Genomic DNA, 24668 nt, shown 5'->3' on the forward strand with positions numbered 1-24668 from the left:
AGTTCAAAGCCAGCCTCAGCCATTTAGTGAGGCCCTAAGCGACTTAGTGAGATACTGTCTCAAAAGAAAAAATAAAAAGGGCTGCAGATGTGGTTCAGTGGTTGAGTGACTGGGTTCAATACTGGTACCAAAAAAACAAAAGCAAAACCACCAACAACCAAAAAACCTCTCTCTTCATATTTCCCTTTAAATTATCTCTAAAGATTACACACAACTATAACCAATTTAGAAGGAAGAGTAAAACAATCAGAATCAGTGAGGTCTGAAAACAATTTTGTACTTACATATGCCTTTTGTTCTTTTTATTTGGATGTTCTTTTTTTTTTTATTAGAGCTTTATAATTATACATAGTAGGTGGGTTTATCCTGACAAAATTATAAATGCATGGAAATCAGTTTCAGTTCATGATCCCACCCCTTTTTTCCTCATCTGTTTCCTTCCCATCCTCCCCTCCCATTCTCCTCCTTTTACCTGATTTCCTTTTGCTTGTCTATTAATTTGTATTTGATTGGTTCTTTATATTATCCTATCCTTCCCTCCCCCTTTCCTTTAATTTACTCTAGCTTCCGCATATGACAGAAAATATTCAACTTTTGTGTTTTGGATTTTGACTTTTTTCACTTACCCTGATATTCTCCATTTCCTTCCATTTACTGGCAAATGCCATAATTTTATTCTTTTCTATGGTTGAGTAGAACCCCATTGTATATATATACAATTTCTTAATCTGTTCATCTACTGATGGGCATCTGGGTTGATTCCATAATTTAGCTATTATAAATTTTGCTGCTATAAATATTGAGGTGACTGTTTTGCTGCACTATGCCAATTTTAGATCTTTTGGGGAAGTACCAAGGAGTGGGATAGCTGGATCATATGGTGGTTCCATAGCTAATATTTTAAGGTATGTCCATGCTGCTTTCCAGAGTGGTTGTACCAATCTGCAGTCCCACCCAAAATGTACAAGTGTACTTTTTTCCGCACAACGTCACCAGCATTTATTATTCTTTGTAGTCTTGATCATTGCCATTCTGTCTAGAGTGAGATGAAATGTTAGTGTAGTTTTGATTTGCATTTCCCTGATTGCTAGAGATGCTAATGAATTTTTCATTTATTTGTTGGTTATTTGTACTTCTTCTTTTGAGAAGTTTCTGTTTAGTTCTTATGCCTACTTAGTGACAGGTTATTTGGGTTTTTAGTGTTAAGTTTTTGTTAGTTCTTTATATATTCTGGATATTAATCCCCTACTGAAGGAGTAGCTGGCCAAGATTTTCTCCCATTCTGTAGGCTCCCTCTTCATGCTCTTAATTGTTTCCTTTGCTGTGCAAAAGCTCTTTAGTTTGAGACATCCCACTTATTGATTCCTGTTTTTTTTTTTTTTTTTTTCTTGCACTTCGGGGAGAGGCACCAGCACCTACATGGTGGAGTGTTGACCCCTGTGTTTTCTTCTAGTAGTTGTAAAATTTCTGGTCGATTTTCTAAATCTCATTCATTTCCATTTGAGTTTTCTGCAGAGTGAGAGGTAGGCATCTAATTTCATTTTTCTGCATATAGCTATCCAGTTTTCGTTGCACCATTTGTTAAAAAGACTGTCTTTTCTCTAACGTGCATTTTTGGCAACTTGATCAAATATTAGATGGCTGACTGTATGTGGATTTGTCTCTGCATCTTCTGTTCTATTCCGTTGGTCTTCATGTTTATTTTGAGGTCAAGAGCATGCTGTTTTTGTTACTACCTCTCTGTAATATAATTACAGATCAGATACTGTGATTCCTTCTGCTTCCCTTTCCCTGTTTAGTATTGCTTTGACTATTCTGGGTCTCTTATTCTTCCAATTGAATTTAAAAATTGCTCTTTTTTATAATTCTGTGAAGAATGATAGTGGTATTTTGATGGGGATTGCATTAAATCTGTATAATGCTTTTGGTAGTGTGGTCATTTTGACAATATAGATTCTGCCTATTCAAAAACATGGGACATCTTTTCTCTTCTAGGGTCTTCTTCATTTTCCTTATTCAGTGTTCTATAATTTCCATTGTAAATCCCTTTATCTTTTTGGTTAGATTAATGCCCAAGTATTTAACTATTTGTTTAGGTTATTGTAAAAGGGATGGTTTTCCTGAGTCCTTTCCTCAACTCTGTCACTGTTGGAGTATAGGAGAGCTACTGATTTGTGGGTGTTGATCTTATATCCTGCTACTTTGCTCAACTCATTTATAAACTCTAGAAGTCAACTGGTGGAGTTTTTTGGTCTTCGAGGTATAGAATCATATCATTGACAAACACAAAGTTTGACTTCTTCTTTCTTATTTGTATCCCTATTATTTCATTTTCTTGCCTGAATGCCCTGGCTAATCTATGTTGAATAAGAGTGATGAGAAGGGACTGTCTTGTCTTATTCTTGATTTTAGAGGAATCCCTTTGGTATAATATGAATGTTCTTAATTAACTACTTACATCATCCATTAATTTTGTAAGTGTGGATTACATGTTTTGTTCAAAATAAATAAAATAGAATATTATAAAATAATAATAGGCACTTTTATAACATCTACTACATAGTATAAAATATAACACAAATATCTCATTTAATCTTCACAACATCTGTATGAGGTAGTCTATTATAATTGTCTCCCTCCTTTTATTAGTTAAAACAACTGAAATTTGTAAATTGATGTCATTTTTTTCATAATTATGCCATAAAGATATAAGGGACAGGTTGAAGATGGATATAATTTAGCTCTCAATTCTGTGCTTCTAAGAAATACATAAAGAAACTGGCACATCAAAAATTCTATCTTCCATCTTGCATCCCACTTTTAGTTAACTACATGATTCACTTCTCACATACGGATTATCAGGTCAACTTCAGGCAGGATACACTAACTTCTTTAACACCTAAGCATTTTGATTTGAGAGCAGGAAATCATACCTTCAGTGGTTGGTGCTATTGTGATATTTAAGGATCGAACATGACTGACCCTTTTCCTGAGTTCCCTATACTGCTTGAGAAGATAAATGAAAAACTTTTCACTAGACAAGTTCTTTCAAGGAAAATTTATATAATATACATAGGAATTTAAGACATGTACATTCAGGGAGTTATGAGACTACCACAATCCCTGCCTGGTACAAAAGAGATTTGATTTAATAACTGCTGATTTTCTCTTTGTAAATAGAGTCAACCTCCCCTCTACTGGGGATCCAAAGATAATGTAGGCCCCAGGCTGATCTGCATATTTTAAAGTTATCAAACACTTTCCAACTAGAGTAACTGTCAGATATGTCCCAAGGAAGATGCTTCAGCTTGAAAAGGAAGAAAATGAAATTTAAAATGTCTCTTTTCCCCTTCTTATTATCTAAAAAATATATATATATTTATATATATATATATATATATATATATATATATACACTTAACATTTCACAGTACTATTCTATAATTTATTTGGTTAGATAAAGTGTGATTTTTTACTATGACTATGAAAATAATGTCAAATATTTATTGTATTTTTCCCTCTTGGCCCCATTGCCTGCAGTTTATAAGAATTATACAGAAATAATATTATTAAACATTTGTTGATTTAATAAACATTGATGAAATTCCTAGTGTGTGTCAAGAACTATGCTAGGAAATAATAATAATTTGTAATAATCATAAAGCAAGAAATAAGAAACAGGGTAGACTCACAGTAATCTGCATTTTCATAGGGTATAGAGATTCTCTCACACACATGCACAAATTTGATGATGTTACTTTGTAGTTTATCTTACATTCTTGATGTTTTTTGCATACATGCATTGTGTATATATGTATGTATCATATATAAATGTGTAAATACAAGTGTATATCTTATGTATATATAAAACATGTATAAACATGTAAGTAGAGATTAATTTAAAAGGTCACTGCTACAGCTGTCAAAGACTACTTTACCACAAAATGATGTACCCTTTCAGATATAAAATCATCAGTAAAGAGAAAATTATTTAAAACCCCCTCTAAAATATACAAAAGCTTTTCAGACAGAAGAGCAAGTGGCACTGAGCATTTTTGTTTTGTTGTTAGAACAGAATGAACAAAGTCGGCATTCAGTGAAAGGTGTGTGATTTAGCATGACTGGACCCCAGGGTTCAAAGTAGGGATTGTGAAAGAAGAGAAGTGCTTGCAATGTTAGCATCGTGAGGGGGGCTGAATATGAAGACCAAGTGCTGCATACATTATCTAAGAGATCTTTATTCTTTCAGAGCATCAGGCACAGTTCTTCATTTTGACTAATTGTTCTGGTAGCAGTGAAGCATGCTACTTGGATAAGAAGGCAAGAATTGATGAGGTCTGAACTATAAGGCTGCGGAGAGGAGGGATTTGAGATTACAGTGTATTTAAGGAAGCGATCCACAGGACTTAGAAACCAGGTCGATAAAAGATTTGTGGGATAAAAGGTAAAAATATCAATAAAAAGATACTTTCAAGCTCTCTACCAGAAGAGTTTGTTTGAAGAGAAAAACAGAGATTTCAACTCAATTTGAACATTTTGAATTGAGAGAACTAAAGAAAGACAGTGGGTTGTAAATATCTATAGCTAGTGAAAAATGCCCATCTGAGCCATGTACGTGACACGTAAGTGAACACAGATGTGAACAATCTTGGCTAAAGGTTTAGGGTGACAGAACTGGGGGAAATGCACTGTTTTCCATGTGTGATGGAATCATATGAGTGTAAGAGAAATCATGTATATAGAAATCATGCAAAAACCCACTTGGAATGCTCCAGTTATTCCAGTGGAAACGACCTAGACTAATCAACTCAGCATGTTGTGTAATGGGATTCAATGTCCCTCTGTATTGTGATACTCTCTGGAACAAACTTGGACAGTTCCCCAAGGTAGACATAGGTACACAGAAATATAGATTTAAAAAGCGAGGCATGCAAATGTTTAGATCAATTGGGCTGTTGTTAAAGAGTTTTTAACACACTTAATATTTCAGGTGAGACACATAGTCAAAAGACTGAATTGTTAATATATTTATGAGTGATTAACTTAAGGTTTATCATAACCTCCCGCAAACCTATATCCTTTTTATGTTTCTCCACATTGCGATTCTGTATAACTGTTGATGCCAATTAACTGGGAGACAATTTCAAATAAATGTATCAAGATAGATTCTAAAGACTATGGGGATCAATGGCAGCCTATCCAAAAGCTTTGTCATGCTGCTTTACTCAATGGCATAAACAGGAAACTAAGATATTGTGTGGAATCTCTTTTTTGCTCTAATTTAACTTAAATGCCCAAAGCTAAGTTTGTGATTAGGTCTCCTGTGTTCACAGATTCAGGATCCTCTCTTTCCTCTGATGAGCGTCTTTAATTCCAAAGTCTTAGCAGTTCCTCAGTCTCCAGTGTGACTTTCAACTCTCCTCTGCTTTCTCCTAAATGCCCATTTAGCATCGCGTCATTTCCTTAACTACTCTGCAGTAGACTCCAAGGAGCTTTATCTTGTTTTTAATTTCTTCCTGTTAAGCTCATTAAAAAACATCTTTTAAACATTATACAATGGAATGGTTTATAAACATGCATAATTGTGTCGTTTTTCTTAAAGCTAGTATTGTTTGAGATTATTATGCAGCACAGAGATGTTACAATAAGATTGCACACAAAGCAAATAAAAAATTAAACTAATGTTAAATTATTTTGTTGATTCACATATGTGGTGCTTTTTTATCTCAACTCTGGAAAAGCAGAGCACTCTTATGTAAATGTGAATAGCAACAAGGGCAGGGAACAAAGGATAAAGACAAATTACAGCTCTTTGTACCTCATTGTTTTTTAATCAACAAAATAAAAATAGTAGCTATTTTTTGCTACGAGGTTCAAAACCTGGAAGTGATAATTTGCCTGGCTTCTCTCCTAGCTGATTTCTGGCATTTCTTCGGTGGTTCTTAAGAAGGCTCTCGGTCACTTTTCTTACTTTGCCTGTCTTAGATCTGTCCTCTAAAGTTTCTTAGTCGCATTAAGCAGTCCAAGTCTGGTGTGAAAATCTGCAGTATTTTTAATATTCTAGTGAAAAGTCCTATTGATCAAGTGTATGGTAGAACAAGTGACTTGAAATATCAGTCTCAAATACTAGGGAAAAAAAAAACCCTAGAAATACATCAAAACCTTTTGAAATTTAATAATGACAATTCAGGTGGTGGGCAAAATAACGTTTATTTAAGTAGCCAAAGATTTTGTTCAATTCTCAGGAAGCCTTCTTTACCATAGTTCTGTCTAGATTTTTACTTGCTTACTACAATTCTTCGTATGCTATACAGAAATGGCAATTACCTGTCTCCTCACATTCTTGCCTTGGCCAGAGCATATTCACCAGGAAGAATTATTTATCTGTCCTCCGCTTTAAAAGAGAAGCAGATGATTCAATATGACACCTGAGAATGAGTTTAAAACAAATATAAATTGGAATTGATAGGAAAGCATACCACATAATTAAAGATCCATCAACTATAAGATAAAAAATAAGGAGCATGCAAATAGATGTCTTTAAAGAGAAATTAAACTTGAGATGGGTGACAGGTGCTCCTTTGCCTTAGTCAGTGTGTAAGTAGCAATCTTTGCCCCCTTTCCAGTTCTCATCTGCTACATGCCCTACATGGTAAATGCCCTTGTAGGGAAAACAGGCTGACTCTCAATTAAAGCAATTTCAGTGAGCTCAACAAACTGAGATACTTGTATTCTACACATAGGACATGCAAATAAATAAAGTGTGAATACATCAGTCTTCCATGCATTTAAATTTTAGAGACACACTTTTTAATTTTGAAATAGACCCAATAAATCTTGCCCTAAAAATGGCTACTGAGTGAAAAATGTAATTCTGAAAAAAAAAATTATTAAAGTATACATGTAAGGCACTGAATAAGGTGTTTTGAATGAATTAACTACTGAAATTGACATAACATAAAACCAGTTGTGATGTGTGTGAAACCTACAATTGAGTTGTGTTTGTTTGTTTGTTTGTATGATTTTTGGTTCCAGGGATTGAACCCAGGAGCATTAAACCACTGAGCTACATCCCCAACTCTTTTTATTTTCCATTTTGAGACAGAGTGTCATTAAGTTCCTAGGGACTTGCTAAGTTGCTGTGGCTGGCTTCGAACTTGTGATCCTTCTGCCTCAGCCTCCTGAGCTGCTAGGATTATAGGCATGTGCCACTGCAACCAGCAACATGTGTATTTTTAATAAAGCTATTTGGATTATTTGACAGAAGACCAAAGTTTGTATTTTGACGAAGGCTCCATCTCAATTTAGTTTTTCAAAAAAAGTGAAGAACACATTGAAAACATTTTAACTAATATCTTAGGAAAAAATAAGTATATGTATTTGTATATGTGTACACACATTTATCTACATACACACTTTCCAACAAATTACTGGGGAAGAAAACTGGTAGATAATCAGTGCATTTATAATAATGTTTCTAAAATTTAGGTTCCTTATAGTTTGAAAAAATGGAGCATGTACAATATCCTGTTTAAGTCTCAGAAGATACTAGAAATTAATATGAATAACACTAATTTTAATCAAAATGATATAAACACTGTAATGGATATTGTCTCTGTACAAATCAAGAAATGAACTGAAATGATAAATAATTTTTGATACTTGAACAGAACAGTAATAGCAAGTTCAAAGCAGACAGACTTTCAGAATCTAAGTATGTGCCTAAGAACACAAAGAAGTCCAAGCTAAAATAAAAAGAAGAAAAAAATTCCCAGAGACAATATTCACTATAAAATATATATGTGACAGTAAAATTAATGAAACAAAAAAAATACTTCTTTCTCTCTTTCTATATTGATATTCTGCAATGATTTTTTTACTATAACAGTTTTTTAAATAACATGAAGAAAATTTTTTAATTTAGTACTTGAAAATTATATTCAATACAGTATTAAATACACAGATATATGTATAATATATAATACATGCAAACTTTCTCATTTTTCCTGAGTCTCAGCTCAATTCCAAACAGAAAAGAAGCACAGAAACAAGAAAACAGAAAACAAAAAGAGTAACAAAGTGTTATTCTTTCTTAGCTTGCCTAGTTCTAAGCTACAATTCTTTGAAAGATAATAGTTTTGCTGTTTGTTGAGATATTTTTATATGCCGTGTGTATAGCTACTCACAATTTATTAGGGAGCAGTCTTGCTCCATTTCCAGGTAGACACACAGGGTTGCTGTTCTGCAGTCCTCAGTGATAATGTTCCAGCACAGGCTGGATAATCTCTAGTCAGGGAAACCTGCCATCACAATTTTCATTTTCTCACTTTCTTTGTTCTTTTTCTCTCTGTTTTCTTTTTCTTTCTTTTTAATTTTTATTTATTATATTCATGCTTTGGATGCATATCATTATGGATCTTATGTACCCAGGTACATCTCTGTCCTGATGTAGACCCTTCTTTTCCTGGAATACTTCTTCTTTGAAAAGGACCCAAAGTAATTGGCTCAATCTAAAACGATCTTTGTTGGGCCATCTAATTAATGAATATGGTATCTGGAGTAAGCAATCATGGTTCAAACTAATTTTATCATCAAATTTGATGACATTGATTGATAAATTTCTATGATCAAAGGGTTGCTATTGAAAGATATATTGATGCTTTAGTCCATGCCCTTGTTATTAACACTCAAAACTACATTTTAGTTTTTAAATATGAATATTTTTTTCCATTTATCATAGACCTCACCAGTTCTCTGTCTGGATAAAGCTTATCTTCTGCTTAACCCTTTAAATATTTTTTAACTTTATTGATTTTTTAATATCATTACTGTATCTAACTTTATACCAAACATGCCCAACCACTTTTAAATACACACACACACAAACACACACTCAATGTTTCAATGTTTAACATAATAGATGCATAATATATATGTGGAATGGATGTGTACATATGTATATTATATATACATAGAGAGAGAGAGACAGAGAGATATATCATTTTCTGAAACTTGCCTTTTCTGCTTAATGTGATGCACCTAAGAGTCATATATGGAATCTGTGTGTGTGTGTGTGTGTGCCTGTGTGTGTGTGTGTGTTTCTTTAGTTCTGTTATTTGCTGTGCTAGGATTGCACCCAGGGCTTCATTCAGGCAAGTCAAGTGCTCTATTGCTGAGCTATATCACCAACTTATCTATATTTTGGCACATAACTATAATTCAGTTTTTAATTTTGAATTATATTGGGATATGTGTTTACATACCAGTTTATTATTTGTTTGTATGCTTTTGATATTTGGATTCATTTTTTTCCTGTTGCTTTTTATGCAAACAAAAATTCTGCAGGCAAATGGATGAAATTGGAGGATATCATGCTAAGTGAGATAAGCCAATCTCAAAAACCTAAAGGAGGAATGATCTCGCTGATAAGCGGATGAGGACATATAATAGGGGGTAGGAGGGGTTAGCGTTAGGGTTAGGGTTAGGTTTAGGGTTAGGGATAAGGAGGGTGGTAAGAATGGAGGAAGGAAGGACTGTATAGAGGGAAAAGAGGGGTGGGAGGAGTGGGGGGAAGGGAAAAAATAACAATGAATCAAACAACATTGCCCTATGTAAATTTATGATTTTTAATAAAAAAAATGATACAAAGAGAGGAAGAGCAAAAAATCAAAACTTTACTATAAGGACATAATTCAGTAGAGTTAAAAATAATTGAATGTATAAAAAAATGAAGTTCTAGTATTACTAGAAATTAAATACTAGTAGTCCTGAATATTGCATTCAGCTATAAATCATATACATGAATCATGTACCATAAAAAAAATACTGAAAAAAAAATTCTATGTGGCATTTTTGCATTTGATTACTTGTACAATTGATGTTTATTGGTAATGCTAGTAATTAATGTTATGGTTTGGATATGAGGTGTCCCCCAAAAGCTCATTTGTGGGACAATGCAAGAACATTCAGAGGTGAAATGATGGGGTTATTAGAGCCAATCAGTGCATTACTTCCCTGATGGAGATTAATTGAGTGGTAACTAAAGGCCTGTAGGTTGTGGCTGGTGGAGGTGGGTATTGGGGGTGTGGCTTTGGGGTATATATTTTGCATCTGGTGAGTTGAGTATGTCTGTGCTTCCTCATCATCATGTGACCTGCTTCCTCTGCCACCCTCTTCTGCCATGATGCTCAACCTCTCCTCGAGCCCTGAGGAACAGAGCCTGCTACCTATGGATTGAGACCTCTGAAACCATGAGCTCCCAACTAAACTTTCCTCCCCTTCAATTGTTCTGGTCAAGTCTTTTAGGCATAGCAGCAAAAAAGATGATTAAAACAATTAACTTCACAATATATAATTTCATACTGTTTTCTATCATAAGGTTGAATTTTATCCCTTAAACATACCTACACACATAGAAGTTCTAATTCCCAATAACTCAGAATTTAACTAATTTGGAAATAGGGTTTTTACATAGTAAAGGAGTTCAAATGAGATCATCACTTTTAAGATGATAATCACAGTATCTTTGTAGAAAGGGGCAGTTGGGACAGACACAGACATCCACAGAGGGAAGGTCATGTGAACACACAGGGAGAGGATGAACATGTAACTAGATTGGCGCTTCTTCAGGCCAAAGAACACCAAGGACTGGCAGACAACTCCAGAAGTTAGAAGAGTAAAGGAAAGATTCTCCATTAGTAGAATGAAGGAAGACGTGGCTTTGTGGGACTACTGGCCTCCTGAAATGTGAGACCATAAATTTCTGATATAATGGGTCATCTAGGTTTTCGTACATTTTTACAGCAGCATTAAAATAAACAAATATATTCCCCAAATCACTGTACCAAATTTAACATCCATTGGGTCTTCGGGTCTTTTTTCTATTATGCCACATAACACTTGCTTTTGTCAGATTAATTTTTGTTAACTCAAACGAAATTTAAAAAGTACCACGTCATGACCTTAATATGTATTTTGATGTTTAGGATTCAACATTTTTTTCCTGTTTATTTATCATTCTGATTTACTCCATTGTAAATTGTTTTCTATGCTCAACCACATTTTTCTACCAGGTTGTGTGATGTTTGTTAGGCATCATTAGACACACAACATTGTTAATATGAGTGCAGAAATTCCCTTCTCTTCATTTGTAACAAGTGTTACTTCCTATGCATTGTCTTTTATTTTTAGAAGTTTTTGAGTCTAGAATAATGTATCCATCTTTTTTTTATTTTATGTTTTATTTTAGAGATCTTTTGATAACTGAAGATCATTAAAATAGTGTTTTGGAAACATGTTTAGAATTATAGATAACCACCAAAAAAAAATACAAAGAATCAAAATTGTTAACTAAAATTATGTGTGCATGAGATCATCTATCTACACAGGCACATGCAAATACACATACACACACACCTCTCCCACAAGCGTTTGACATATTCTATTTCTTAAAATTACTGCCTCCATCATTTTCCTTCATTTGTGGATGTATGGACTAAGCCTTTCCAACTATATTTTCCATTGGGCTATACCACAGTGTTCAGAACTATCAATGCCACCTACTTTGTTACAAGGCAGTTAAAAGAGGAAGATACAAGGAATTGTCATGGAGCATCCTCCAGGCTAGAAGGATTGTAGTGCCTGTCTTGTGCCTGCAGGAATTCTTTTTGAAGGGTGTTGTGGATACCACAGTGCCATCCTTCTTCCCTAGCAAATGAAGCTGTCATTATCTGTAAAGCTACAGATGGCCAGGGTTATCTGGGCCCATACCATGAATCTAAAATGTTGTCAGCAGTGGCTTGTGTCTAGTTCCCTTCTCTCTGAGTGCAAGGCCTTTTGGTCCCATTATTGTGAAGACTATTTGCTGCTTGAAGAATTACCCTGAGGACAATCTGGACTTGGCCTATGTTCTTCAGTGCTTCATGGAACCATAAAATAAAGATCAATTTTGTGAAAATGACACATATCCTTAGACTAAAGCAGGCTTCCACTTCTCTAGGTTCTCGTTTCCCTTCAATTTGAGAAGCACATCATTTTTCCTACTTTATGTAAAATGCTTCTCTGTTTCTGTAATCCACAGACATAATTGTTTTTCAGCTAAAATATTGGACTAAATCATCTAGTTTGCATTGTCAGAAACTTAATGCACTTTTAATCAATGAAATTAGTATTTTCTTTTCAGTGATCAAATTCTTCAAATATTGGCTGGTAGAAACAAGTTGATTGGTTTCCTTCTACTTTTCTATGATCCAATTAATATTTGACATCTCTTTCTGTCTCAGGAAAAATCCTAGGCTCATTTTCTTTTGATGCCTCAGATTTAGAAACTGCAAATCTCCAAAATGACTTAGTTCACAGGAGTGGAAAAACACTGGTATTAGTGACCAGTGTTCAGGCACTGGGATTATGTTCCAGGCCAATGGAACAGAATCCTAGGCCTATTTCCGCAACAAAATTTGAAACCAAGCCATGCAACTATTTTGCAAGAATGTACATATAAATAAAGGCATGTGCGGTCAGTTCTACTGTCACAGTATTACTACTTCAGTACTTTTATTCTCTTAATGTTCAGGATTTTCTTTTAATCTGAAAAGTCTTAAACATTGATAGTATAAATCATAGCACTGAAGATTCTTTTTAAAGAATGCAAATATATGATTGCTAAAAAGTTAACATTCCAAAAAACAATAATTTAATATTGTTAAAATTTTTGTATTAAAATATAGATTTCCTTTTTATTGCAAATACAAATAGTCATCATCCCTTTGTTTGATATATTTACACATTGTAAAGCAGGCATGATATTTTCATTGATTCTGAAATATTGTACTATATGCTAATATTTATGGTCTTTTTCCAGCAAAATCATTCAAACTTACTTGGAGACCTGGTAAATTTCAAGTCCTGGGGAGGGAACATATAAGTAGAACATAGAACGTCTTAGCAAGCCAGGAATCCAGGAAGTATGCCACAAGAATGCTAGGGGTATTTTAAATGTCATCAAAGTCAACATCATTCTCATGGCCTATCTGGAATGACCACAGCTGGAAGAATTTGCAGAAAATAATAAATAGCCATATGATTGGATTATACAACATAGAAAAATGTCCTTAGTTCATACTCATATTAATAATCATAAAATAAATAAAAATAAGTGGGGATTCTTAACAGAAGAATTCCAAATAATAAATGTGAACCCAATTGCAGAAAACAGAAGATTACCATGATTAAATGACAACATGTGTTATTGCAGACAAAATCATTGATTGATTAAAAAAAAAGGTTTCTTTGTTTGTTTTAACTATTATTTTGTTTTGGACTTTTTTTAAATTTTTACAGACTGCATTTTGATTCCTTGTACACAAATAGGGTACATCTTTTCATTTCTATGGTTGTGCACGATGTAGATTCATATGTATGATTATGTACAATCATGTATGATTGTGTAATCATGCATGTACATAGGGTAAGGATGTTTTGAGAAGATATAAGTTCCATGTATAAACTCAAAGTGTTTCCCCAAGATACGTATCAATTACAAAGAATAAAAATAGTAAAAATGAAGAAAACCGGTAGAAACACATTAACCAGGTGATCAAGGTTAACGTCATCAGTCCTAAGAAAAATTGACAGCATGTACTCCCTGACAAGATGGAACATACAGAGAACGCACCACTTCTGTGGTATATCTCACAAAGGTGCATAGCCTTAATCTTACTCATGAGAAAATATCAGACAAACCCTAATTGAAATATACTCTGAAAAACTGACTAGTCTTCCTCTAAAGTGTCAAGGGCATGAAAACAAAGACTGAACTCTCACACATTGGAGGACAGTAAGGAGACATGACAGCCAAAAGCAAAATGAGATCTCCTAAAGATGAAAGGAAAAGATGATGAAATTCAAGAAGTAAGAAATTTGATAGAAAAGTGATTAGAAACATATTTGGCATAAACTGAACTTCACAATTGTGATTATGAACTATATAAAATGGACTACGTATTTGCATGTGGTAGACTTGGAATTTTGACCCATACTATATGACCCCCCTGGACACCTCTCTTCTGGTTTCTGTACCAGGGTTATACCAATCCCAAATGAGTTAAGAAACAGTGTTTACTTTCTGTTCCCTGGAAGATTTTGCACAAAACTAGAATTTTCAGCTCCATGAAGGCTCTTTGAAAACTGTTTGAGCAATTTGTGTCAGGAAGGATAGATAATTTTAAAATCATTCTTTACTTCTTCATTAGTAGTTTGGTATATTTTAAATTATTTGTAGGCATTTGTCAACATATCAGCACTGCTAATATTTTCTGATTTTCCAATCTTGATATCATCTGCAGTTGAATTCTTTTTCTGTTACATTTTTATTAATACTTTTTGCCTTTTCTTCCCTTTTCATAAGGAAGGCTGCCAGATATTTGTTTTGTAAGTTCTTTAAAATAAGAAACAATGTTTGGTATTTTTATCCTTTCTTTTAGATTTATCACCTTCATTTGTTTCTATATTTCTTTACTATCTCCTATTTTTTTAGCTGGGTGTTTATGTCATTTTCTTATGTTTGGTGCTTAACTTATTAATTTAATTTCAGCTTGTCTTCATTATTATATAAGTACATAAATTGATAAATTATCTTCTCAGTACTATTTTCTCTGCACCACATTTTATTTCATTAGTTCTTCAATTGTAGGATTTTTTCTCTTCAAACTTTTTAATTTTTTAATTTGAACCATGGAAAAGTTGATTTTTTTCTTTTCAAGTTTTTTCAAGAATAAAAAGATTTGAATTTATCTGTTTTGTGCTAATGTCTACCTTGTAGCATAGCCAAAGAGTTTAATGATATTTGTTTATAAAAATTTACTCAAACTTGCCTAATAAACTAGTCCTTGATCAGACTGCGATAAATACATGTCTGCTTAAAAACAGTATGTATTCTCAAGATGGTGCCATCAGTTTTATGCACATATATATAAATCAAATCACTCATACTATTTGTATTTGTTTTGCAGAACATTTTATTTATGTGTAATTTTTGGTATGGTTAATTGATAATTAGTTGGAAACACATTAGCTTGGCTGCATTTCTTCCTATAGATTTGAAAATACATAATAAAGATACTACGGTTTTTAGCAAAGATCAGATTCATAGGACTTTGTAAACCAAATGAAACAGTTGACATCAGTGAGTTCTTTCAGTATTGTAGTGATATCATTTTTGCATTTTAGACAGGTTACATTTTCTGTATTGTAATAGAGCAATTCGTAGAGGTACTGATTCTATGAGATTTTTTTAAAGATAGTTCTTGAAGTGGGAAGTGTAGAGTTGAAGAGGTTCTGCAGTAGAAGAATGGTGATATAGGCATATATCAGAGGAAGAGTATGCAGTTCCTATAGAGTTAAGTGGGAAGTTTTTTATGAAGAGGGAAAATGTGTTAAACTGAAGTAAAAGAAGCATGTGGGAAAACCTCAAGGAGACAGTATTACTGGTAAGTATAAATTAAGGAAGAGAATGACAGAGGAGCTAAATTATGGAAAGTCAGCCTAGGGATCTTTTATTTTACCTTAAGTAGAAGGGGAGCAGTCAATTTTAAATCATAATTATTGATAGGATGAATGTTTTTCAAATGGGGTGATATGAATGCACTATGGACTGAAAATATCTAAGAATTGGTTGGATTTGTCCAACCATAGGAGTTAGTGAACTAGTCAGAAAGCTTCTATCCATAAACAATATGCAAATAGTTATAGAGTGCCTACAGTACACAGAGGGAAAACATTGGTGAACAAATGCTGTTTTATGTCCTCGTGGTACACACCAGTAAGTACATAGGTAATAATGCCTCACAATGGTGAAAGGTAAGAAGCATGACTGGGATTACTGTTTCTGATCAGTTTATTTTCAATTAGATTACTGGTGGAATGTTTCTGAGAAGGTCATAGTTGTGCCAGTACTTGAAGAAAGTGATCAAGGGAGCCATCTGAATACCCAGGGCTTAGGTGTTCCAAAGGAAAACCATGGAAAAGGCCAGGAGAGGCAGTAGGACAGAAGGCAAGGAATGAGTTGAGTTGCTTTCCATGGCTCGATACCAGAGACAGACCGAGAAAAATATAGGAAAATACCATCTGAGACGGACTGGTATGTGATGAAAACTGACGGTTTTTTAACAATGTTTTCCTAGTCTGGGTGGCCTAAATAAATGGAAATTTATTGTTTGGCCATTCTAGAGGCTGGACTTCTAAGATCATGTTGTCAGCAGGTTCATTTCTTCTGAGCCTACCCCCGAACCCTTGGCATAGTACCACTCCTGAAGCACTTAGCCCATGAAAATGCTATTTTCTCCTGACAAACTGCATTTTAATTATATTTGGGTAAATGGGAGAGGATTTTATATGAGAAAAGTAGCATGAGAAAAATACATAGAATGATGTAGGAATGTGATTTGGGGATCAGAAAAATTTAAAAGGTCCAATTTGATGCAAATCTTTCATGAAAGTGAAAAAAAGCCAAATATGTTATGAAAGATATACATAGGCAATAACATGGCTAGACAAGAGGTCTGAACTTTATTATGTATATTAAGGAGAATTACTTAAGGTTTATGAGCAGGAAGGCGCAATAATCAGAACTGTGCTTCCAGTCGATTAACCCGTCAGAAATAGGTAGTTTATGATCAGGTGCTAAACATAAATCTCATTAGCAGTAGAGGTTGTTCATGCTGGAAGTACATCCAGGTACACCAAGGGCTTAGATAAATTCTTATTTTACTCTGGAAGGAAGGAGAGTTTGTCAGAATTTAGTGTTTTTTCTCTGATACTAAGAAGAGCATCTTTATATTTCTGCCATAGACGTTGCTTTTGTTGTCACAAACAGAAATAAGATTCCTACATATTAAAGCTGATTTCATTGGAACTTTGGGATGTTCTGTTCTGCAGCTAAAGTAAGAGAAGAAAATAACCAAATGCAGCACAGTAAAATCAATTAAATAGAAATAGTCACTGTATATCCTGTGATTTGTTGTGATCATATAAAAACACATAGATATATAACTACATTCAAAGCAAATCTATGCAAAAGAAGAAAAGACGACTTGCTTATTTTCAAAACCAGAACTCCTGATACTATTAGAAGTTGGTACTTGCTATTCATTTTAACAGGCACAAGTCAAAACCCCCAACATTTCATTTTTTTCTACTCCTAGACTTTAATAGAATGTTAACCATAATTGGTATGCTTGAAATATTAGTCAACATCTAACGTAGAATTTAAGATTAACAGGATTTCCATATACATTTTACTTCTGAAAATCCTGTTCAGAAATCTCTCTAATCATCTCTTCTTATTCTCTGCAGACACCATCCATCTTCGGGTTCTTGAATCCTCCCCAGTCGGCACAGCTGTTGGAAGTGTGAAAGCAACTGATGCTGATACTGGGAAAAATGCTGAAGTAGAATACCGAATTATTGATGGCGACGGGACTGATATGTTTGACATTATAACTGAGAAGGACACACAGGAAGGCATCATAACTGTGAAAAAGGTGCACTATTTCAGCATAAATAAGCATCTGTGTGTTCAGAGAGTTGAGATTTCATTATGTACTATTCACTCATGCATTATCCATTAAAAGAAATATCACTTCCATGCTTGAATGTAATTCATATTTTACATAAGTAAGAAGGATATGAAGCCAGAAGCTCCTTAGACATTTTGACTATGTGTTTCTGTTGATTGAAACATGAATCTTGAGATTTTACAGAATTTAAAAGGCAAGTTAATATATATGTAATTATATTTCTGAGTCATGTTATTTAAAGGCCACCATAATAACATTATTTTCTTAAGAAAATACTTAATAGCTAATCAGGGCAATATATCATCATAGTTGGAAGCATAAAAAATAGTATGCTATCCAGATGTATGAAGCCATAGAGTTGCTAATAAAAAGAGACAGAATGAATTGGAACATAATTTAATTGTTCACATTTCCCCTTCTGCTATGTAAATTAAACTTTTCTGCTAACATATGTTCAGTGATACAATTTAAAGGTAACCAGTTATTTTATTGAAGGATCAGTGCCATGTTATAAGGAAATGTAAGGTGCATTAAAATCCTAATGAAATGCCAAGCATAAAGTAACCACTGAGGCACTGGCTAATGAGAAAACTATCCTGAAGTGCATGACAAGGCAGGAGGTCCACAACCATCATTAAACAGTAACCAGCAAAGGGGAAAGCAGCTTTCTTATTTTCCAAGACCAGGATAGCAGTCATGCAAATAGAATCTGCTGCATCTCAGAATTGAAAAGAACATGGAGGAAGTGTGATTATCAGCAGCGTTTTCTCTGTTAATACAACTTATCTTTGAGAGTGTGAGTTGAGGGACATAGTTCTTTATTTGTGACAGTTAAACTCTATTGATGTTTAAAGTCCCCTTTTTGTTTCTTACTACACCCTAATTGACACCCTTGGTTTAAAAACTGTTTTCTTTTTTAATGTGCTCTTTTTAGTAAAACATGACAATAGAACGTCTTTTGACATGTTATTATACATTCCTGGAGTATAACTTCCCATTCTTGTGGTTATACGTGATGTTATTTTTTCTTATTCCTTAGGTTTTTTTATTTTGAATGTTTCACGCAAGTATAGGAAGCTTACTGCCAAAATTTCATAAAGTTGAATATAGTATCATGAGCCCATTGCATTGAATAAACACATAACATAATTTAAAAAAAAACTGAAATTTTTAAAAATAACCTTCTTTTGACTTTTTTTGCTTGGAAAAATTTAATAGTACCTAACACCTCAGCACACACCTGTACACACACCAACACACACATAATCCATCAGTCCATTTTGTACAGAATCACCACCTATAAGATAGGTTTTAACATCTATCTCAATTTTCAGTTTTAACATCTATCTCAATTTTTTGCAAGGATTAAAGTCTCTTTTTCCGAAGTTCCAAATCATTACCTATTGAGAACATAAAAAGTAATAATTGAATCCTAAATTATATGTAAAAATCATATAATTATTGGTGCTACTTTCTAAACTTACGAATGAAAAACAACTCAAATGAATTCAACCAGGATTTTAAAAATCATGCTGTAACTTGAAGGGAGCATGCCTTACAGTTCCCCTCACTTTAATCGAATGACATGTGTCTTTTTACAGCCACTTGACTACGAAAGCAGAAGACTGTACACTCTGAAGGTTGAAGCAGAAAACACCCACGTGGATCCACGTTTTTATTATCTAGGACCATTCAAAGATACCACAATTGTGAAAATCTCTATAGAGGATGTAGATGAGCCTCCTGTGTTCAGCAGATCCTCTTACCTCTTTGAGGTTCATGAAGATATTGAAGTGGGCACAATCATAGGGACTGTAATGGCAAGGGACCCAGACGCTGCTTCCAGCCCCATTAGGTAAGTATGTGTGCATTTGAGATGAAAAGGAAGGAACTGAAATCCATAAAGAGATCATGAAACTCTATGTAAAGCATTTAATGCAACAAAATATTACAGGAGCTTTTGTATAAGTTATACATAAATTTGGTGAGCACAGTATTTAAGGTAAATTGACTTTAAATATTTGGGGGCAGGAATGCACAAGGATTATGGTTTGCTTATTCTTATCACATCCTCTAGACTGAAGTCTGGCTTGTATCATCTGTTTGCCTCCTTAAAGTGTTTGTTGTTCCGGCCCCTGATACCTATCAAGGACAGGTTTTTAGATGTATATTCACAATATGATCAAGTTACCATATTTGTATGTGAGATAAATATAAACAGTTAAAAATAATATAACTACAATGCTATAATGCAGTTAAGTTATGATGTTTACAAACTTTACTTATACTCTCGTCACCAAAGAAGGGGACTTTTGTGTTGGTCTTGGTTTTTGACTTTGCTGTTGTTGAGCTGTTTCAAAAATATTAGAACATTCCAGAAAGATCAGTCATTCAATATTTTTCTTTATTATGGCAGTCAAAACACCTGAGATATGATAGACACATAATAATGAGAAAGACTCAAAGTTTCCATTGACATTTGCACTGATATATTAGGGAAACACAGTTATATGTAATATTTAGCATCAAAATGAATGCTTAATCTGTTAGTCGATCGTGTGTTTTGGATTTCATTTTTTCCTTAATTCTCAACAGGCTGATTTTGCTTTCACATGGACTAGTAAGGTATGAGTTTAAATGTTTGCTAGGCAATTTCTTAGTGTACTCATGACTCATGCAGCCCCATAATGTATACAGCCTTCAATTTTATGTGCCAGGAGATTCCAGTCAAATTTACTTTAAAAATTCTATAAAATCTGCCAAACTTCAAGTGAAGTCATTCTATGTAGAGAGTGCTATATGTATGTATATGTTTTATGTAATCACATAACTACATAACTACCTTTTCTTGGAGTCATGCACAGCATCATGGTTTAAATGTTGCAGAAGAAAATTGTACATGGTATTCACATAGTGCTCCCATCTGCCAGCAGGACTTGCCTATGACTGTCACGCCTCCGGTACATTTTTCTTCATCTGAGTGCTGCATTCCCTGAATTTTTCTTTACACTTTAAAATAACTAATATACATGTTTAATTTTACCCATTAAATTCTTAATAAATATTTCCTTGGCAGAAATCCTAACTAACTTTAGTAGTCTGTGTTCTGGGTCCCTGATTTCAAAATGGCCTTTTCAAAAAATGGCATATCAAAGTTTTGATGAAATAAAATTAAGTGGACTGGTATTAAGTCCGAATATCAAGATATTCCTCCACAAAGTGAAATACATATTCCATCCTCTCACAGATTGATGGTTATTTTATATGAAAATCTATCTGTAGATACTTAAAAATGCAATAAATAAAATAAATGGTCATTGAGAATGCAAGTCAAAGGACCAGGAAGGGTTCATTCATGTATAGCACAACAGAATTAACTACTTTATTACTTTTTAATGTCAGTGGGTATGTCATGAAGGTTGTGGTATATTATGGCTTAATATCACCTTGTTGCAGAAAGTAGGAAGGAATAGTCTTATATGATCTTGTAGAACAAACACAAACAAAATATATATGTGTTCTACTATATCTATATACTCAGAAATAAATAGTGTGTATATATGTGCATATATATATAATAAATACATATATTTTACAGGTTCTGCATCTGCCAATTCAACCAAAATCAATGGAAAATTTGGGGGAAAATATTGTTCATACTGAATGCATGAAGAAATTTTTTGTCATTATTTCCTCAATAGTGTAGTATAACAATTACTTGTGTAAGATAGGGTGTTTTCCTTATGTTAGGCATTATAAACAATCTAGAAAATATTTAAAGAAGAAGATGCCGAGGTTCCAATTCCCAGTGAATATAAAGGGACAATTTTATATATTCAAAGAAATAAAATAACCTTGCAAGGGCCGTGTATTGACTGTATGTAGCATCCTGAACATGTTATAAATTATGTCGTATACTGTTAATGCTAATGCAGTAATCAAAAAGTTTTACTGAAAACATGTATCCTGGAAATGATTTAAAAAGGAAAATGAAAGTTAACACAAAATTGGTGATTGAGAATCAGAAAGTAAAATTATACTGTGAATCATATTAGGAAAGGAAGGGCTGTGGTTTCTCTGCATCTTTGAGATAACATCACCTTGTACTCTAAATTTTGCTATCACATCTTTAAACTGAACTACAAAAATATAATTTAGAAAAAACACACAAACTGGTTTTGGCAAAATCAGGTACATGATAACACAGGCTTTCTATTATTTTATGTATTGCAACTTCAGTATCACATTTCTGTCTAAATAACTGAAGGTTTATTTGCCAAAATTCCCAGTAATTCAGACAGTCATTCTTTCTTACATTGGATAAATATTTGTAGATCACCATATCAGATATTAACATGTTACTCAGAGTTTTCATTCTATTAGGGAAGAATATAAGAATCAATTAATATTCACTGAGCACATGCTAGAGTTACAGTAGTAGATATATTATGATAAGGAGCAGTAGGCATGTGGTTTTCAGGTTTTATTTCCTGTTTTAGATTTGGGATGAAACAAATTTCAAGTACAATGTGATACATGATAGATATGAGTTGTACATTTGTTTTCAGTAGAAAGCAGGCAGATGGCATCAACTTCAGGTGACCATGGAAGACTATACTGAGGAGATAAAATTTATGTTGAGTCTTTCAGTAGTAAACTAATTTTGTCAATCTGGGGTGGAATTTGGTAATTATTCTAGATATAGGGATAAAATGATTTGCTTTATTTATGAATGCTAAAACATGTAGTTTGATAAAGAAAATGGAATTTATCCCAATGGCATCCATCAGATTGATAAACCTAGTGTTAGGTTTCAGAATAGTAAACAATATAATGGCATAATAATCAATTTGCTGCCTATTTTTTAAAAAAAATTTTTTGGTTGTTGATAACTTTTATTTTATTCATTTATTTATATGCAGTGCTGAGAATTGAACCCAGTGCCTCACACATGCTAGGCAAGTGCTCTACCACTGAGCCACAATCCCAGCCTCTGCCTATTTTATAACACATATGGCCTTTTACAGAGATGTGTGAAGACTTCTCATCCTGAACTGTACTATTTTTAAGCAATCTCTGGTTAGAAGTTGTACATTTTATAATACACATGTTAAGAAACTGAAGCTATGGATATATCATACCTTGAAGCTATAAAACACCATTAGTTGATGCCCTAACCAGTTTGATGAACTAACTGTTGTCTCCAATTTTGTTACTAAGAAAAATAGAGCTTCTGGGATTGATCTTTTGCAATGGATTCCTGCAGTAATTCTTCACCAGAACTCTTAGTTAACAAATAAAAAATGTACCACAAATAACGTAACTGCATGTAATATGTAACATTTTGTTGTCAAATACATCAAAGTTGGTTCATACGATTTTAAGAACAAAGATTTTAGAAGACCACTATTTGAATGCAGAACCAAGTCTCCAATTCAGGCTTTGGAGAGGATGAGTGTATTTCTGTGAATAACTGAAGAAACTCCACATTCTAGATCAGTACCATTTCTTCCTATAATTTTTCGTAATATGTGTGTCTTTGTATTTCACCGTTTTCTCCTATAAATCATCAATAATAATGCTAATGTGTTTTGCTCTGTCTGTTCAGATTTTCTTTGGATCGCCATACTGACCTTGATCGGATCTTTAATATACATTCTGGAAATGGATCACTTTATACATCAAAGCCACTTGATCGTGAATTATCTCAATGGCACAATCTTACTGTTATAGCTGCTGAAACCAGTAAGATGACTTTTATGTTATAATATATATTTATATATGTTTATGTTTCTATTTGCATATTTTAGTTTCATATATTTAACACATAATTATAGGTTTCATTTCATATTAAAATAATTCGTTCTCATTGTCTACACAAATTATTATTTTAATTGAAATTTTAAATTGATTTCTCAAACACCTGTAACTTTTTCCACTATTTTCTTTAGCTATAAAGGGATGACAATAGGTGTTGTAGGAGAAAGAAAATTACATCTATTCTATCTTAGAAATTTTTACTAGGTCTGAGAATTAAATTAATATTACGGTAGATTAGTAGGAGAACGGCATATGAATTTGTTGAAGATTTATGTAACAGCAGGGAGCATTCTTAAGGAAATGAAATCCAAAAAAGTTTCAAAGCCTGAACACTTTTGTACTAGGATGAACAAAAAAAGACAATATGGGAAAATCAACTAAATATTTACAGAAATTTTTTTTGTTTTCGTACAGAATTTTCTTGGTTTCAATGAATGACCCATCCTCCTCAATCTTAAGAATGTGACTCTCTTCATGATATGAAGGAATATTTTCCACATTTTTTTTTCTTTCAGGAAGAAAAGGGGAAATGTCAGAGTATCCTTCTTGTACTTGCTGCTTATTCTATTTTATTTTATGCTATCTTATTTTACAGCGATGGGGACTGAACTCAGGGCCTTGCACATGCTAGGCAAGTGCTCTACCACTGAGCTACATTCCCAACCCTGATTTTTCTTTTTCTTTTTTTTTTTTAAATGTCCTGAGCTCAATGATGTAATCCTTATGACAGAATGGTATGTTTTGGTTAGCATATTCTGCTGCTCTAAAGTATCTGTAAGTCTTCATTTATTATTAACTAATAAAACAAAGTTAGAATGGACACTAAAAAATTTCTCTTTTGAGGAAAAATTTGAGATGTTAAATGTTTCATCAACACTCTTAATCAGAACCTATAATAAAGTAGGTGTACCAGGTATAATTCTCAGAATTTTAAATTACATTTTCTATTGATAATATTTGAATTAACCTCATTTAAATGAGAAGAAACTAAAACTCTGAAGTTTTTTTTGCAACTTGCTGAAATAATGCTAGAGGTGGTACATTGAGAGTTAAAACAGGTTATTCCATTTCTAGCGCTAATAATTCTACATGATTTACAAAATTTCTTCAAACTAGAAACAGAGATCAAGCATTCAAAACCCCTCTTTCTTTAGTTATAAAGGTCTTGCCTACACACAGGATTTCCTTCATCATTCATGGAACTCATTTTCAAGTTAAAATATCAGGTGGATCATTCAAAAAGTATTAATAAATTAAACAGCAAGTCTTCAGTCT

At 33.4% G+C, this 24668-nt stretch overlaps 1 protein-coding gene across 1 annotated transcript in view; it reads left to right on the forward strand.

Moving 5' to 3' along the window:
• The window catches only part of LOC306664557 (cadherin-10), a 171341-nt gene that overhangs the window by 128342 nt on the left and 18331 nt on the right, over positions 1 to 24668 (forward strand). The window contains exons 6-8 of the mRNA XM_079145500.1: positions 17350 to 17537; positions 19175 to 19428; positions 23182 to 23318. Of these exons, the coding sequence (XP_079001626.1) occupies positions 17350 to 17537; positions 19175 to 19428; positions 23182 to 23318 (579 nt within the window). The remainder of the gene's footprint in view (positions 1 to 17349; positions 17538 to 19174; positions 19429 to 23181; positions 23319 to 24668) is intronic.

Source organism: Sciurus vulgaris (genome assembly GCF_902686455.1).
Source record: "Sciurus vulgaris genome assembly, chromosome: 6".
NCBI lineage: Eukaryota > Metazoa > Chordata > Mammalia > Rodentia > Sciuridae > Sciurus > Sciurus vulgaris.